A 17133-nucleotide genomic window follows, 5' to 3' on the forward strand; every position below is an offset into this window, starting at 1 on the left:
TCAAAACGTGACCAGAAATGGTTGCGGTATTTGTAAACAACATTTGTAAACATATCAGTGACAGTTAGAAAAAAATAATCTTGATCTGAACAGCTGTTCGTTATTTCATAGATGATTACCATGTGATAAAAAATTGGACGAAAACTTGACAAAAATCGCACAAAACTGCATTTTTGAACGTCCGTAATTTTATTTACAAAGTAGTGAGGCTATATTTTAATGGCCAAAGACACTCTCTCCAATCTAGTGTATACATTAAAATGACTTGGATCTTGATAGGTACTCTCGTTTTCCTGGAGAAGATAGCGTAAAATGTCATCTTGAGTGTTACAGACAGACAGGCAGAAATTAGGATGAGACTTGTTTCGGCTTCTTTAATGTATAAAACGTAAAAATAACCTAAAAATATATAATTCTGAACAATGTACAGACAAAACTCCAATTTTATTTATATAATATATATTGGCGAAAACACCTATTGCTATCAATATTTAAACCACTTGTAATTTCTTTTTTAGTACAGGTTTATTATGGCTCACCTTATTTGCAGTTTAAATACGTATATTTTCACTCCAAGTAGAGTAATAGCGTTGTTTTCCTGGTTGCGAATACCTATTTCAATATAAACGTGATTAGATTCTAGAATTTTCAATAATTTTCTTTTCCATTTTTTCTACACTATTCGGGGTTTCTAATATAAGTATTGTATGTTAGATGTATACGATGAGTATACTAAAGTATGCGTAAACACATATGAACTACAATATCCTACTATGGCATGTAATTTTACGTGGACCCTATGACAAAATCTCAATTTACAGTTGAATGAACTTGGTTCCATTTCTATTTATATTGAACAATATTCTTTAAGAGGCTTGCTGTCCCTGCATGTATGGATCCATACACGTGTTGTATCGGGATAAGGTATGATTGATCCGATACCGTTAAGAATTTTTTAGGGGATTTAGAAGAGATAGTCCTCCAACATGCAATATGCTTTAGAATATATAATCCATTCTTAGACGTGTCTGTGACATTGCATATGGGTTTACGGTTTGCGGTGCATTTATTTTTCTCAATAATACAACAGTTTAAGAATTCAGTACAGTATATTTTATCTATGATTTTTTTTTACTTGGCACAAGTTTGGGATATTTTTTTAGTTTACTCCAGGCTAGGCCTAGAGGTTTAATCCAAAATTCATTGGTGATTGGCGGGATTTGAGCCCGGTACCTCGGAAACCAAAGTTCCGAGTTTTGCAACTACACTCGATCGCTCTCCGCATCATATTGTAATTTTACTGCAGTATTTAGTAAACACATAATATGTGAACATTTCAGCTCGCTGTTAATTTGAAGAGGAGTCTTAAGTGAATTAAAGGTGAATATATAGAATAAGCCAAATGCCCTTATGAAATTAAAAAAGCAACGTTTATAGAAGAATAACGTGGCTTTACTGTGAACCACCTTTAAGTTCGAATTATCCTTGGAAAGATGAAGTAAGAATATCCACTCCCAGCGACACGCGCCTTAATGGAGTCATCGTAAACGTCACACGCCTCGTAAAAGCTTGTTTTTAACGACGTGTCGTATCGTAAACAGTCTCCTTCAACTCTCAATAAGCCAGTATCATACAATACAGGTATTACCTCTCTAAACCTATAGACAATATTGATTTGTCTTACAATTATTCTGTAGAAGTTAATTGTGACCTCTTTAGACGAGAGTAAGGAAAAGTGGAGAACTCAAATAAATACGGTTTATTCAATTAGGCCTAGACATATTGTAAAATATTTTTTACTTCTTTAACACGTTCGCTACTTCAATAGTACAAAATTTTTCATTCACATGGACCAGCGACGCACTATGCGACGGCCGGTTTCCACCCATAGACTGCCGGCGCATATATGCGACGGCCGGTTTCCACCCATAGACTGCCGTCGCATATTTGCGTCGGGGTTCTAATGTAATTAAAATGCTTATCTTTGTAACGGTCTATTTGAAGGCACTGCATTCCCTGCAGTAGTCTACAGAGATGTCTGACGCACAACTGCGTCGCTTGGTCTGTGGATATGATGATTGGTTATGTCATATGATAGTTGAAAAAACTGGTCTTTACTTTTTTGCATTACTGTATGTATGTATGCAGTATGTATGTTGCATAATCCTATGTAGCTTTTATATTTGTTCAGTTATAAACGGTTCTTGAATAATCTGTTTATTTTTTACTTACTTTCACCTCAAAACACAAAAAAATGAACTGTCGCATAAATGCGACGTTTGGTTAATTTCAAGAAAACTATGATAATTTTCACTAATGTCTTTGCTGTAGACCGGGCAAAAGGTTATAAAAAATACAAAATCAAGAATAAATAATTTAGGCCTACAAACACAATTGTAGCCTATTACAATGTAAATGATCACTGTTTTAAAGGTTTTCGCCCGTGGTCTGTGTGTACTGTTTCCAAGTGACAGCCGGTCTAAGTGTAAGATTAAAATGTATACCTCGGTCTGTGGCAATGACCTCGGCGTCGCATATATGCGACGCTCAGTAGCGAACGTGTAAATGATTACATAAATATGAGTAACCTTCACTCACTGTGTAATATATACATTGATTATATAAAGTACAGCAAGGTTTACACCAAATAACTGCCATTAGTAATATTACACGTAATACACCTCTGTAGAATTACCTGATAATAATTCTCAGCTTTATATATTTTATATGTATGTTCTTTTTAATATCTGTGGAAAGGTATTTTAGAATGCAGGAAAGTGTTAACCAAAGTATATTTTACTACAATCACGTACAACGAGTAGAGTATTATAGAAAGGATTGTTTACATAGCTTAGATAACTGAACTAGCGTTAAACAACCACAAAAGTAGCCTCATACGGCTCACCTTATGTAGCTCATGTACGGGGGTCATTTCAATTATTAAACGTTGTATGTTTTACACCGTTTGCTTTCCTATATGTATTCCTACTTCTGACATCAAATAAATGGAATATTAGTTTTAAGATTACTCTTGGTTATAAAACTATAAAACTCCATAGGTTGCAGACTATTTTCATTTGACCAACACGATACTTACATTCCTGACCAATACCAATCAAACCTCATCTATTTCTTCCTCTTCTGAAATAGAAAAAAAGTACAATTAATATTTCTATTAAATAGTTTATACAAATGAAGAATATTTGAGCGTGTATATTTAGTCATGTATCAACATTAATAATTACAATATTAAAAATTATTTAACATAGGTACCTATATACAGTATTTTGTGTTTTTCAGCTTTAACGGTTTTTTGTACCGGTCTTTTAAATCTTTTAAATTCTTTCTCACCCAGAATCAGATTCCAGATCCCCGTAACGTCATAAAAACTGAGTTATATAATAATTTTGATGGAAAATGTCCACAATCTTCCCTTGGATAAACTTACTATCATCATAAACATAAACTATGAAATCCCTTAGTAACTTAGGTAACGTAATTATTTGTCATAACAAAATTTTACCATCCCAGTATACATCTGATACGACCATTTTGTTTCAATAATAAAGTGTACATCCATATAAACAGGCCTATAATATACTCAATAATAGCTTATTCCCTACGCGGGAAGTTTGCTGAAAGCGTTGTTAAATGAACCTGTAATGGTCCTAGTATAAAAGTTGTCTTTTATCTTTCACACTATGATGCCTATGATGGCCAATAGGGATGCATAAATGATATAGATTACAAAATAGTATGACTTGATTAAAGTGTTGATGTATAAGAAATTTAATGTTATTTCCAAACTGGACATTTGGTTGATGGAAAAAATCCCACTCAATCGAGCTTGTTTTTTTTCTCCCATAGCTACAACCATGTTGAGTAAGTTTAACATTCTTCTTAGGGACTAAGATATGTTTTTCATTAATCATCAATTGAGAGGGGACGTCCGTGTCGCTTAGGTTTGTATTTAAATTCAAATATGAGTGAAGGATGGGTGTAGACTGGTGTGAGATGATCTGTCTAACTTTGTTACTGACTAAGATCTAATTTATTTAAAGCCTATTTATTTATATTGATCAGTGACAGCTGGGTCCAGTTTCGAACTATCAAACAGCAACTGATCCATCAAACCGGCAACCTTTTTTTTATTATTAGGCAAGCAACTACTAGCTACCCAGCCAGTCACTTACCTATAAGTATGCATCCATAGCTAGGATGATAGTAGGACCCATGGTGACAGTAACAATAAGCATCATGCTCATGAGTGTTGCATAAAGCGTCCCCAGCACAGAACAGTGTGTAACAGTTGTCAATACAGATGCCATCAATGCAATCTGTCTTCATCGGGCAATCTTCGGCCGAGGTGCAGTTCTGGGCAGGAGCTAAACAGTAAACGTATCATTGTCAAAATTATGTAGAAAAATGTGTGAAGCTTTTGGACATAATGTGAACGTGCCAAATTTGCCATATCACTCATTATTTTTAAGAAGAGTTGATCAAAATAATGTTTTCTTAATAAAGAACTAGTTATGTATAAAAATGTAAAACTGTTGTTTTATTAAAATTTTATTAATGGTATGGAACGGACCATGACAATCTTAAACTACTCGTTAATCAAAGCTAACTTTGAATCTATTTGGCTGGTACCACTCCCTACCTACCACTGACTCAGCTACCTGTCACCTGCCTACCTGTTACCTGTGTGTTAGTTTACCTGTCACTCAGCTGACTATACCATATAGTATAAAACAACGGCTAGCCACAGGTGGGATGTGTAATTTTGTATCCTAAATTCAACATATATAATATTGATGTTTTACTTCAAGTTGGTGAAACTTGGCAAAAGTTTTGACAAAACATTGTTTCTATTATTTAAGGGCCAATTTGATGAGTTGTGCATTTCTATGCGTCATATTATTAAGGTTATATTACTAGCAACGAGGTATTGTTTGCGATTAGATCATTTGTCTGGCTAACGAGAACTTAAATAACAAAACATTAATCGTAAAAAAAACACGATCCTAGCGGCACCGGACGGAACTAACAATCAAATTGCCTTCAGCTGGATCCACAAGGATGACAAATCTACTAAGGGAGTATGAGGATCTATGGTTATAGCTTTGACAAATAATACAACTATACATTCCATTCCCATGTTAAATTTGTTGCCAGATTTTTTATAAACATCGTCGTAGTTGATGTGAACCTATAGATTGTGCTGATCTTAATTACTAAATTCTGTCGAATACACCTACTTTTTTATCAATACAAGTCAAACTTAGGAGCTATATCAACTATTATGACTCATCAACCTGGTCAGAAACAAAAAATAAGGTATAAAATAGAATTTTAGACACTAGCACATTCTGCGACTGGCTCACACAACTACGTTATTTTTAATAAAGAATTGGTGTCAGCTGGTCCATATAGATGGGATGTCTACTTTGGTATCCAATAGTCAATGGTTATAGGTAAAGCATATAAAGTAGATTTGTATTAAGTTTTACAATTATGCCAACGTACGATCCAATTGACAACCACAGCCAGTGTACTCGTAGGGAGGAATACACGAACATCTGGGCTGCTGGTCAACAAAGTCACATTCGGCGTTGGGTCCACAGTCAACCACTCGACAACCGCTGCCATCACACATAGAACAGATGCGAGACAGACAACGGCCTTGGACACAGACAGAGTATGCGGCGCAGTCGCTGTTGGACTGACACAAAGGAGCAAACGTGGGACCTAGGACGGGTTAGAAATTACAAGTAATTATATTATATTTGAAAAATGTATTTGTTCATGATCCGACCTTTTGATGGAGAACATGTTCAGTTTGGTAATCAAAATAAGTCTTATAATTAATTAATAACCTAATCACCTAATGCCTAATCACTTAATACCCAATCACCTAATACCTAATCACCTAATACCTAATACCTAATACCTAATTACCTAATAACCTAGGTTAAAGAATAACCTAATAGGAACAACCTTTGGACCTAAAACAAGTTTAAAATTGTATTCGTCGAAGAATGTCTTTGAATTTAAAACAAAATGAATTCTGATTCATTTTCCAAACAAAATACTATCTTTAAAATTTGATCCACCAATTGTATTTAGGTTTTCAGTGTAAAGTAAACTTGGAACATTTATTTAACACTTCATGTTAAAACTCTCAACAACTCTTTTCCCAGCAAAACGTGCTATAATCCTATTTATTTATTTTATTGTTGAAACATATGTCGTATTTCAAATACAAATAAAACAGTGTCTTGTTCTCTTACTCATTAAAGTGTTTTCATTTTCTCTCTTTCATATTCTTTAATCTCAATATTTCTCTTTCTCGACATTATACCCTTCTGGTTTCGAACTATTTATCATTATAATTTCTCATTATATTCCATTTTCTCTTACATTAACTTAACTTTCTTGATCTAATATTTTCCCTTACTCTACGATTCATTCATTTGTACTTCAAGCCCAGATATTACTCTGAATCATTCAGCCAGTTTCATTTATACACAGCCTACGTTCTTTATCTACATCACTAATAGGAACAACTGCCGGAGGTGAAACAGGTTTATATTTGCCAAGAGTCGTCTTAAAATATTTTAAAAATACATTCTTTTGTAGTTAACTTTTTTGATTGAATACCGTCTACGAATTTGAACAAATTAAATTTACCAAGCTAAAAATGTAATGTATAGCCTAAATTCTTTATTTACATCACTAAAATAGGCAAAAACACATGTTAATAGTTAAAACACTGACCTATGAATAAGTCTGTGAAAATTTACTTACCATTTTTTTTATAAATGTCCATGTAAAGTTAAGATTTAGGTAAAATATCACAAGTCAATATCAATGTACGAAAGCATCAGATTTAAATAAATATATATATCAAATTTCAAATTTAATAATATTAATGAGTACACAAAAAAATCAAAACTCTGGTTTACTTACGTATAGTAGTTTGTGTAGGTGTTTGCGTCGTTTGTATACACAGTGAAACTTGAAGGCAGAAGTTTACAAAAATAATAAAATGAATGATTTGTACTGCCATTGTGTAACCTGAAAAAATAAATGATAATACAAAAATAGCATGTGGAATGTTTTGTTTTAATGAAAACTAACTATTATTTGCAACGTCATACTAGGCCGCAAATGTATTATCATTGACTATTGAGACAAAGACATTATTCTAAATGTTTATTTATCATTGGATTCTTGGTTATTTTATAGTTGCTTTAATAAATAGATAAATATATTTGAATGACGATTCAAGAAATTTGATTAACCCACTTAAAACCAATTTTTCTACACATGTAAAATGATGACACTATCCACAAGACAATAGTAAGCATTTAGTTGGCTATTACAAAACAAAATGGTTATGTTTATGTAAACATAGCAGAGCACCCGTCCTTCTTACGGGGTTGGCATATAAGTATAAAATGCTTATTGCAGTTATACTCAACCTTTGCGTTTGCAATGGGGAAGGAAACAGTTTGATAAAATGTGGTTCATAAATTTATGGTATAATATAGTGTAACATATCTACCATTGTCATAATGTTCTACCACTTAACCTAAACAATAGAAAAAAATAAATTATCAAACATTCGCACAATATCAAAAATTATTCTATATATTATATTATTATTATATTATTATGTTATATTAATATTAGATTAAAAACTCAAACCTAACTGTAAACAATCCTACTTTAACTGCTGCACCCTGTTGGGAAGCATTGTAACTTTTTAATGCTTTTGCATATTATAGAACCAACTTGTTAAGTTGAAACAGCTGACTAAATTCTTTAATTTCCTTTAAATATGAATACTCATAAGGTTAACATTGGGAACTACAGAGCCACTGGGGCGAAGCCCGAAAGGGTTTTTGAGATAAGAATATGCCTAAATGTTAACTCGGAATGTGAGCTATCATCATGCCAAATTTCCGCCCAATCCGTCCAGTAGTTTATGCGTGATTGAGCAACACACAAACACACACACAAACTCACAAACTTTCAGATTTATAATATTAGTAAGATAAATCCATAGTAGTTATTTATAAATAACTAAGTTAACTATGGTATATCGTGTAGCAACAATTTCCAACATTTGAAAAGCATCTTTTGATTTTGAAATTATATTATTCTACAGCTTTACATAATTTAAAATCTTCTCAAGTCACTGAAAACCCGGTGTAGACGATACTAGGGAGATTCAAGATATTAAAGGTACATTATTTGTTTTGTTGTTGTATTTTTTTAACTTTATAATTTTGTAACACATAAATCTTAATTTTCAATACCGTCCCATATACCTACAGTGTTCTCAGAGTTGTAAAAATAAGTTTTTTCTCGAAATTTTTATTTTTCAACATTTTGGTTGTTAGTGTTTTGAGATATTCTTGAAAATATCGAGGAAAGTGATACGGGGGAGATTCAAGATATGATGCCAATAAAAGGGAGTGCAGGGACATGTAGGGCGGGGCGACGGCTATTTCCGATAAACTTATCTATACAGGGTTTGCGCTTTTCTATTACACATTTTCCAACAGTTGCTAGAGTCCTACATGCTACTTGTTCAGCGAAAACAAAAATAATTGGAACGTTTAAGTGTTATAATCCTCTAACACCATTTTGAGTCAACCATAAGAGCATGTTTTCTATCAGCATTCCTTTTTTAAGCTAAAGATTTTAGAAATATATCGTAGACTAGCAGAGCACCCATCCTTCGTACGGGGTTGACATATAAGTATAAAATGCTTATTGCAGTTATACTCAAGCTTTGCGTTTGCAATGGGGGGAGGACACAGTTTGATAAAATTTGGTTCATACATTTACGGTATGATATTGTATAACACATCTACCATTGCCATAATGTTCTACCATTGCACCTAAACAATATAAAAAAAATATCAAACATTCGCACAATATCAAAAATTATTCATTAAATTAAAAACTCAAACCTAACTGTAAACAATCCTACTTTGACAGTTCTCATTTTGTATCGCAGCTTTTTGTTGCTGCTTGGTTCAACTTAGCTGTTGTCATATATGCACAAATAAAATAATAATAGTGCTGCACCCTGTTGGGAAACCTTATAACTTTTTAATGCTATTGCATATTATAGAACCAACTTGTAAAGTTGAAACAGCTGACTAATAATTCTTTAATTCCCTTTAAATATGAATACTCATAAGGTTAACATGGGAACTACAGACCCACTGGGGCGGAGCCCGAAAGGATTTTTGAGATAAGAATATGCCTAAATGTTAAACTCACAAACTTTCAGATTTAGATATTAGTAAGATTAAAATTGATTGTGATTTGATAGCTAATACACAAAATAATAAGAACGTGCACTGGGTAAGGTTGGGTAAGCAGTAAACATACAAACCAAAACTACATGAATGGATTGAATAATTTGTAACTGTACTGTCCTTGGTTGTAACCTTATAATTCTGTTAGGAAACGTGGTTTTCGGATAAGTTGGTTGTGCTAATTTTACGTATAAAATAACTCGTTTATTTTTTTAAAAATGACTTATATGGTAAACGTGATAAACTAATGGCAACATACTTACTTAATCTCCTTTATAACCCAACGTCTGATGACTACTGTAGGATGTTTGAACTAATCAGTGAACGTGTTTATCTCTTATATATACCACTTTGAATGGGAACAGTTGTACATGATATTCAAACTGCATGCTTATTAATTTCGTCACCTCTTAACAAATAATAATACCTGGAAATATAAGCATACCTGATCAATTCAATTATGGTTAAAACATTTTTACGGAAATAATAATGTATGGAAGTTCGTCTATAGAAATCTCTCGTAAAAGAAAAGTAGTTACAACCTTTTTTATTTGATTTCATAAAAAGACGAAGACATAAAAATCAGGCTGTCTCATTAGTATTGAGTGTATTAATATTCTTTTTGTTAGAAAATCTATGTCTTGAATATCCGGGTTTGAATCCTACCATTCACCAATTCCTGTGTACTATAGGCCAAGAATAAGAAGAGAGACCATTTAAGAGATTTTTTGTTTTATTTGACAAATGCCCCCACCAAAAGATATTAATTTAATTTAATTTATTTTATTTCCATTCCAATGATCAAAGACCATTTAACAAATTGATATGGTAATAATTATTGCAATCATATACTACATGAAATATATAGCAGTTATAGAGTTCAATAAATATAAATTTAACAGAAAATAAAATTTATGATAAATGACAGATAAATATATAAATAAGCATTTTAAGAGTTTAACAAGACAAGAAAACAAGTAGCACAACTCATAAGTTTACATGCTTATGAAAAATAGATATTTTAACCTATCTAATACAAGTTTTACAATGTATCATTTAAGGGAAATGTTATGTATGTATTTAAAGAGCGATATTAGGATAAATGAGAGAGACTTGTTGAAATATTGAATATAAACTTATGGAATTACACTTCCTAAAGCTTGGGAAGAAGATTAGGAAATGAACATTTTGTCAAGCTCATCTAGAGTCAACTTATTCGTCTCTTGATATCAATTTTCCTCATTTGGTAGGCTCTTTGCATGCTAAATAAATGTATCATTGAATACAACTGCGCAACACTTCATCATGTCCCTTTTTATGTAAATATCGAAGTAATAGTAACAAGAGTGCACCGAATTGTAGGATAGAGTGTGTTTATTTTTAATTCGTTTATTTTTATGTCAGTGGTATGGGAATATAATTTATTAGTAAAATTCTACGACTACATCTCAGCAGCTAGAGAGTGATTATTTTTTTAATTTATCCCCAAACAATTTATGTGCTTAGAACGTGTCCTAAATAAATCATAATATATTTATTAGTATGTTTGGATGTTTACATTTATGCAATCAAACTGTTACGGATTCTTGTTGTTTAATTTTAGAAAAAGTAAAAACTCTATTTCAACATTCAAGTTGATTTAACTGATAAGATTTAAAATCAAAGCGCTTGGACGAATAGTCCGTTCTCTCCCACTGTATTTTACTCAATATTCCTCATATATCAAAGACTCAAGCTGTAAGAGGATTGCAGAGTTGTAAGTCTAACTTGGCTGGTGTGATATATTTCTGGATAATCTGTGTTAATAAAACGATTAATTCATTCGTATAATACTTGCGTTTCATTGGACGTATTTTCTCATAATGATGCTCAAAGGAGTCGACACAAGTACATTTCTCACTTAGAGTCTTTAATTGTCAGCAATGTTCTCAGACATACTTCTAGCATTTTTCAAGAAAGATATAGGAGATTTTTATGAAGTGATTTTCTGTGTTCCCTGTATAACTGCAGATTCTTGGATTGTAACTTACGTAATTAACAAATTAAATTTAATTAATAAACAAAACAATCTTCAATTACGTAATGATTCAAAAACATTTTTAAAATGTCCTAAGAAATAGAGGGTAAATGTGACTATTGAAGACAATTCACTTTTATATGGAGAAAATGTTAATAATAGCACTACAGTTTATTAATTCAAAATTGTTTTGTTTTATACCAGAAAAAAATATTTTTATTTATTTTATAAAGACCTACTTTAAATTAAAACTGCATATTATTGCCTTTGAATTAATTGTAGCCTCTCATCATCAAAGAATATTACCCATCTGAGAAAGTACATTTAAACCGTGAATATAAATGCATATTGATTAAAAAAAAACATAGATTTTTAATACACTTTCTGACACATGTTGACTTTAATCTTACACTTTCTTCTATTTATGTTACAAATTCTAATCGAAAACAACCATAGACCTTTGAAATAAAATATACAAGTACTCCTATCACCTACTATTGACACTTTTTTTTCCCGGAATAACTTCTTGATCAGCATAGTACGTGTTGTTAAATTGCCTGAAATTACAAAAATACGTCAAGTAACACTTGTAATGTATATCTACACTTATACAAGTGGTGATCGATTTCGTTCGCACACTACAATCATCATCAGATCCAATCACAAGAATCTCAATGGCGTCTCTTATACTATTGGCTACCGGAAGTACTAGCCAAGAAGATCCTATACAATTGAAGAAAAAATTTAGTTGTTCAAAAAGATTTGTTGTGTGAAAAAGAAATAAGCTAATTAATGAACAAATAAATTTTAACTCCAGTTATACGTATAAAAACTTTTTGGCCGGAACTTCTAATAATTAAAAAAAGATTTAAAAATGGTGGAACCATTGGTAACAAACAAAAAACTATTTGCCAACAAGTACGAAAAATTACAATAGACTTTGTCACAAATATTTAGCCAATAGTATTATTTAAGGGACGCCATCGATATTCTTGTCATTCGCCTATTGGGTCTGATGATGGGTTAGTGTCCAATTAAAATCGATCAAATTACAATATTTTGTATATATCTTTTGTGAGTAAACAGTAAGTGTAAATATATTATTGCAAGGGTTATTTGATGCATTTTTGTACTTTCAAGTTTTTCCTGAAGTACAGTAAACACTTATGCACACGATAACTTTGGCTAAATTTTTGTTAAAGCTTACGTTTGTAGCTGTAAATCAAAAACCAAAGCTGGAATCACCACTCTGGCAAATTGATCCAAACCAAGTCAAACAGCACGGTACAGTTCCTTTATAAATTGCTGGTCGTGAAATGCAGTGCGAGGCCGTCACAGTTAAGAATGTTTAATCACCCTTGCCTCAAGTAGTTCGAAACTCGAGTGAGTAATTAGAATACTTGGCTGTGGACCACTGATGACTCTGCATTGTTGGGATCCTCATATTTAGCGCTATTGTTTATAAACTCCTTGCTAGCCCAACTAACCCACCTTCCGATAAATATTGCAGTGGTGCAGTTTGTGACTATACTATTTTAAGTGAAATAAATAATTTATTTGTTTATATACCGTGGGAATGAAGACAGCAAAATAGTTTATTAGGGAAAAAGGTTGCACTTAAATCTAAACTAAAATGTTACAATCCTTTAAATATCTCCCCCAAACCGAGCCCCATGGTATATGGTATAACTGGGTTGGTGTAATATTCGTAAAACTTTATTATATATTCTTTCGGAACCTAAACTGTCCAATGGTAGTGGTTACGTTTAGGAATGGTAAACTATTTCTACAGCACAAAAAATGTTTATAGTAAAAATATATTAAAACGTTTATTTTTTTACATAATTTCTTAAATCAATGTTTTATTTCAAAAACTACAACAAGATACAACTCATTTATCCGGGCCGCATCACTGACAACGCAGTAGCAGACGATAAACGTCACACACGGCTTTTGGGTCGTCGCCAGAGGGAACATAATGGTTTATTGGCTCATTCTTTCTTATCCGGCAAATATATCACTTCCATACTTTTTACAGAGTCTTCTTTAGTAAGTAGAAAACATGCTGAATTAGATAAAAGCTTAAAGACACAAGTAAAAGTTGTTTGTAGTGGAATTCACGGCGGTATAAGTAAAAATTCAGTATTTTATGTACCGGTACAACTTTTACCGTATAGGCTGAGTATTATATTTTTAGAAACAACTATGAGTTCTAGCCAAATAAACAGTTAAATAGTTAAATTGAAAATAGTATAATCAGTGCGAATTTCAAAACAGGCCTAAGAATCAATAGCAATAATGTCCGTCCGGACGATAACTTGAGTAATTTTTTCCGATTTTGATAAAATTTTGTTTGAAGGTGTAAGGCGGGATAAACTTGAATCAGTTTGCGAACCAGCATGATCGGACCATGGGAACGGGGTTTAACGGGGTGTTTTATGGGTAAAAATGGGGTTTTCTCATTTTTTACCCTTAAAACACAAAATTTATAAATTTTTCCCCAGATCTTTTTAAAGAGCTTAAAAAACAAATAATTTAGTATATCAAAGTGTTTTTGTACGGTGATTGGTTACGGAAAAAATTCGAAAAATTGTTAATTTAAAATTACCATGTTATTCTTATGGAGAATATTGTAAAATGTTGTAGTTGGCTTGTTTATGCATATATTTTGATCAAACTTGGTGGATTTATTTATTTCATACTAAGCTATTGATATTTTAATAAAAAAACACACTTTATTAGTTTCCCTTTAGCAGTTAACCGGCAAATGGAAAACCGCTTAGTCGGCAGGTTTGCTGCAGCAGGGGTATTTACGTACTTTGTTTTATTTGAAGGGAATACATCTGACATGTTAAAGGAAATGTTTCAGTAAAAATCTAAGTAGGAAATTTACTTAGTCTGCAGGTTTTCTGCAGAGGGTGTACTATTATCCATATTTATATATCAATGTAATAATGTATTAACTTTTTAATCTATTACAAGTTCTTATTATCTACTTTTCATTCTTTTCACAGATGCCTAATTGTCAGCCAAACGGCTGGATTCTCGTACTGTATTACTGTAAGTTGATTTATCCCAGACAATAGCCAGCGCTTCTTCTGTAATGGAAGCAGCAGACTGTAGGAAGGGTGTTTGTTTATGTTTGAGTCCTAAAGTGAGTTTACAGTCAACTGACGCGGCTGGCGCCACTACAAACCATATACAAGGATTAATGGAAAACCACAAGCAACAAGCGACTTATAAATGAGAGTCGCGTTAATTGTACATGAGTTGTTTATTTTTTTAAATATGTCTGTTACGTCAATAATACCACAAATATTTATTCTATTTGCTTATGATAATTCTAATAAAAATATTATTGATATAGAGAAGTGATTAAGACAACCTATGAGTAGAATTCTTTGAACACCTTCTTGATACTAAGCCTCTTGTTGATAGTTAACTGTAAAGTAATCTGTAAGGCAATGTAAAATTGAACATAAATTAATTATTACTATTAATATACTATTTGTTATTAATTATTATTTATTAATTATTAATTATTATTATTTATTAATTATTTGTGAATTGATTATTATTTTATTTAGTGGTGTCAGCAATTTTTAAATTAATATCGAACTATTGCCCACGTATCGACAAAATAAAATAACATTCATACTATCACAAAACATTGTGTAACGTAATAAAATAGATTAGTGTAGTTTGAAATGAAAACGAATTTATTTTTGCATTAAAACGTATTTTTTGTTTTTCACTTTTCGTTCAGTTAGTGGTTCTGAAATATACCTACGTGCATTAAAAACACTGCAAAAAAAGTATAAAAAACTTGACCAAAACAATACTTTCTCCATACACTATGTATAGGGGGATAAAATAAAAGTGAGTGACCAGCTTGGTTCAAAATTTTATATTAAAATATCTCTTGACTTGAGACATTTACATTCCCCCTTACATTATGCCACTGTGTTGCTTTGTTTCGCTGAAACTGCAAAGCGTTCACCACTAGTTTAGGTTGGCAGAACAACGGGTCATTGGTGAGAATGTTTTATTATTTCTTTGTCTTGTCGCCCCGCCCTACACGATACTCCACTTGGACTCATTGACTTTATATCCCAATGGCTCTAAATCACTTCAAGGATGTTAGAAACCGAGGAAAACAAACAGGGGAGGGGTATTGACAATTTTGATGAGCAAGCCTGAAGATATAATTAGAGACGTCAGCCTATTTCACAGTGAATAAATCTTACCTAAGCAGTAACATAAAAAAGGTGAAAACAATGGTACCAATAATCAATGAGTGGTACCATTGATTATGATTGTAGTGGTATTTGGAGGTTCAATACTCAATGGTGGAATATTTTATATTCATGTTGGTGTTATCTACTTGAAGTAGGTATGATGATAATTATGTACACAATTCTAAATACCTGGTACTGTATCAGATTCTAGTAAATATTTTTATATAAATATTAATTATATATTTTGCATTGTAATACCTCTGATAAATTTATTACAGGCACATTATTGTACACTTCATCACTAGGGTCAAAGTGACTATTTTTGACCCGAGGTCAAGTTTTACCCATGAGTTAGGGTTAAAAAAAACACCTTTTGCCCGTGTGGTAAACTATATTTTTCGTCATATTGGATAAATAATTAACAAACTACAGAAAACTAGATATTTTTTATGTAAAGATAGCCTCTCAAAACAACTTCCAGCTTGTTTTGAATTCTGCTAGTGCAAATAAACAGCTGTTTAGTACGGGATTAAATAATTTCGTCTATTACGATTGTGTACATCGACCGATGGATCGATGGATTTGTATGCATTGCACCATCGATATGTCTAGCAATCGACAACAATAGGCTATAAACGTTACCTAAAAAAATAATCGATAAACAATGTCGATCGATAAGATTGCCATAATCGAAACTTACTACTGTTTAAAACATTAGATTTTTTCTCTCTAGGTGCTAAAAACTATTTTTCTCCCTAGAGAGTAAAAAAAATACTTTTTAAAGATACAAAATGCTTGTTTGATCATAAATGATTTGTTTTCAAGCCCTATCATCCCCAGTGAAGGTACAACAGTCAGATCGATGACACCAAGGATGTATTCACCCTGAGGCAAAGCTGGGGTGAGTCGGCTAAGTTTTAATTGCGTGGTTTCTGACATGAGTCTAACTGAACTCTCCGTCTCAAATCACAAGTCCTCATCATTTAATTTCAATCTTGAAAATAGGCTTACATTGAAATGAATGAAAAAGAGCTTTATTTAAATTAATAAAAATTACTGTATTTAAATTAAATTACAATGGGTTGTAAACAGTTTATATTAAAAACAAAACTGTTTACAACTCAAACGATATTAGATAAAAGATCCTAACGGATAAAAGTAGAGTATTTAATAGTTTTTATTATTCCAATTCTGCAATCAAGTCAATTAAAAACATTTTTTTTACCAATGTTTTATTTTAGTTTGAGTTACAATTATTCATTTACAATATTAGAATGATCATTAATGTTATTAATTTTATTTTGTATGTTATTAAATAAATAGTTATTAATGGTTACCAAATTCTATTATACACAATTTATAACTCAAAAAGCTTATTAAAAAGTTATGAGGGAGTATTCACCCTTTTGCCATGTTGTTTATGCTTTCGCAATATATTTTACTATTTATTACTCTTTAACCATTTAAAAAGTAAGCTTTGTTTACAAAATATATTGTTTATTTCTTTATTCCCATTAAACATTAAAAAAAATGTTCGTTT

General features: G+C 31.8%; 1 protein-coding gene across 1 annotated transcript; it reads right to left on the reverse strand.

Moving 5' to 3' along the window:
- Positions 1–3004: 3004 nt before the first annotated feature.
- On the reverse strand, positions 3005–7071 carry LOC128996165 (uncharacterized). Its single transcript, XM_054421303.1, has 4 exons — positions 6970–7071; positions 5527–5748; positions 4194–4385; positions 3005–3141 (listed from the first exon to the last, which is right to left on the reverse strand). The coding sequence occupies exons 1-4, from the start codon at positions 7067–7069 to the stop codon at positions 3116–3118; spliced, it is 540 nt and encodes a 179-aa protein (XP_054277278.1). The 5' UTR covers positions 7070–7071; the 3' UTR covers positions 3005–3115.
- Between the last annotated feature and the right edge of the window lie 10062 nt (positions 7072–17133).

Source organism: Macrosteles quadrilineatus, unplaced genomic scaffold (genome assembly GCF_028750875.1).
Source record: "Macrosteles quadrilineatus isolate MER2022 unplaced genomic scaffold, UCM_ALF_1.0 Scaffold_6__1_contigs__length_79288215, whole genome shotgun sequence".
Lineage (NCBI taxonomy): Eukaryota > Metazoa > Arthropoda > Insecta > Hemiptera > Cicadellidae > Macrosteles > Macrosteles quadrilineatus.

Coding starts and splice junctions, on each gene's coding strand:
- LOC128996165 (XM_054421303.1), bottom strand. CDS start 7,069: ATGGCAGTACAAATCATTCATTTTATTATTTTTGTAAACTTCTGCCTT. Junction 5,749..6,969: donor ACCTACACAAACTACTATAC/GTAAGTAAACCA, acceptor AACCCGTCCTAG/GTCCCACGTTTGCTCCTTTG. Junction 3,142..4,193: donor CTATGGATGCATACTTATAG/GTAAGTGACTGG, acceptor TTTCTATTTCAG/AAGAGGAAGAAATAGATGAG.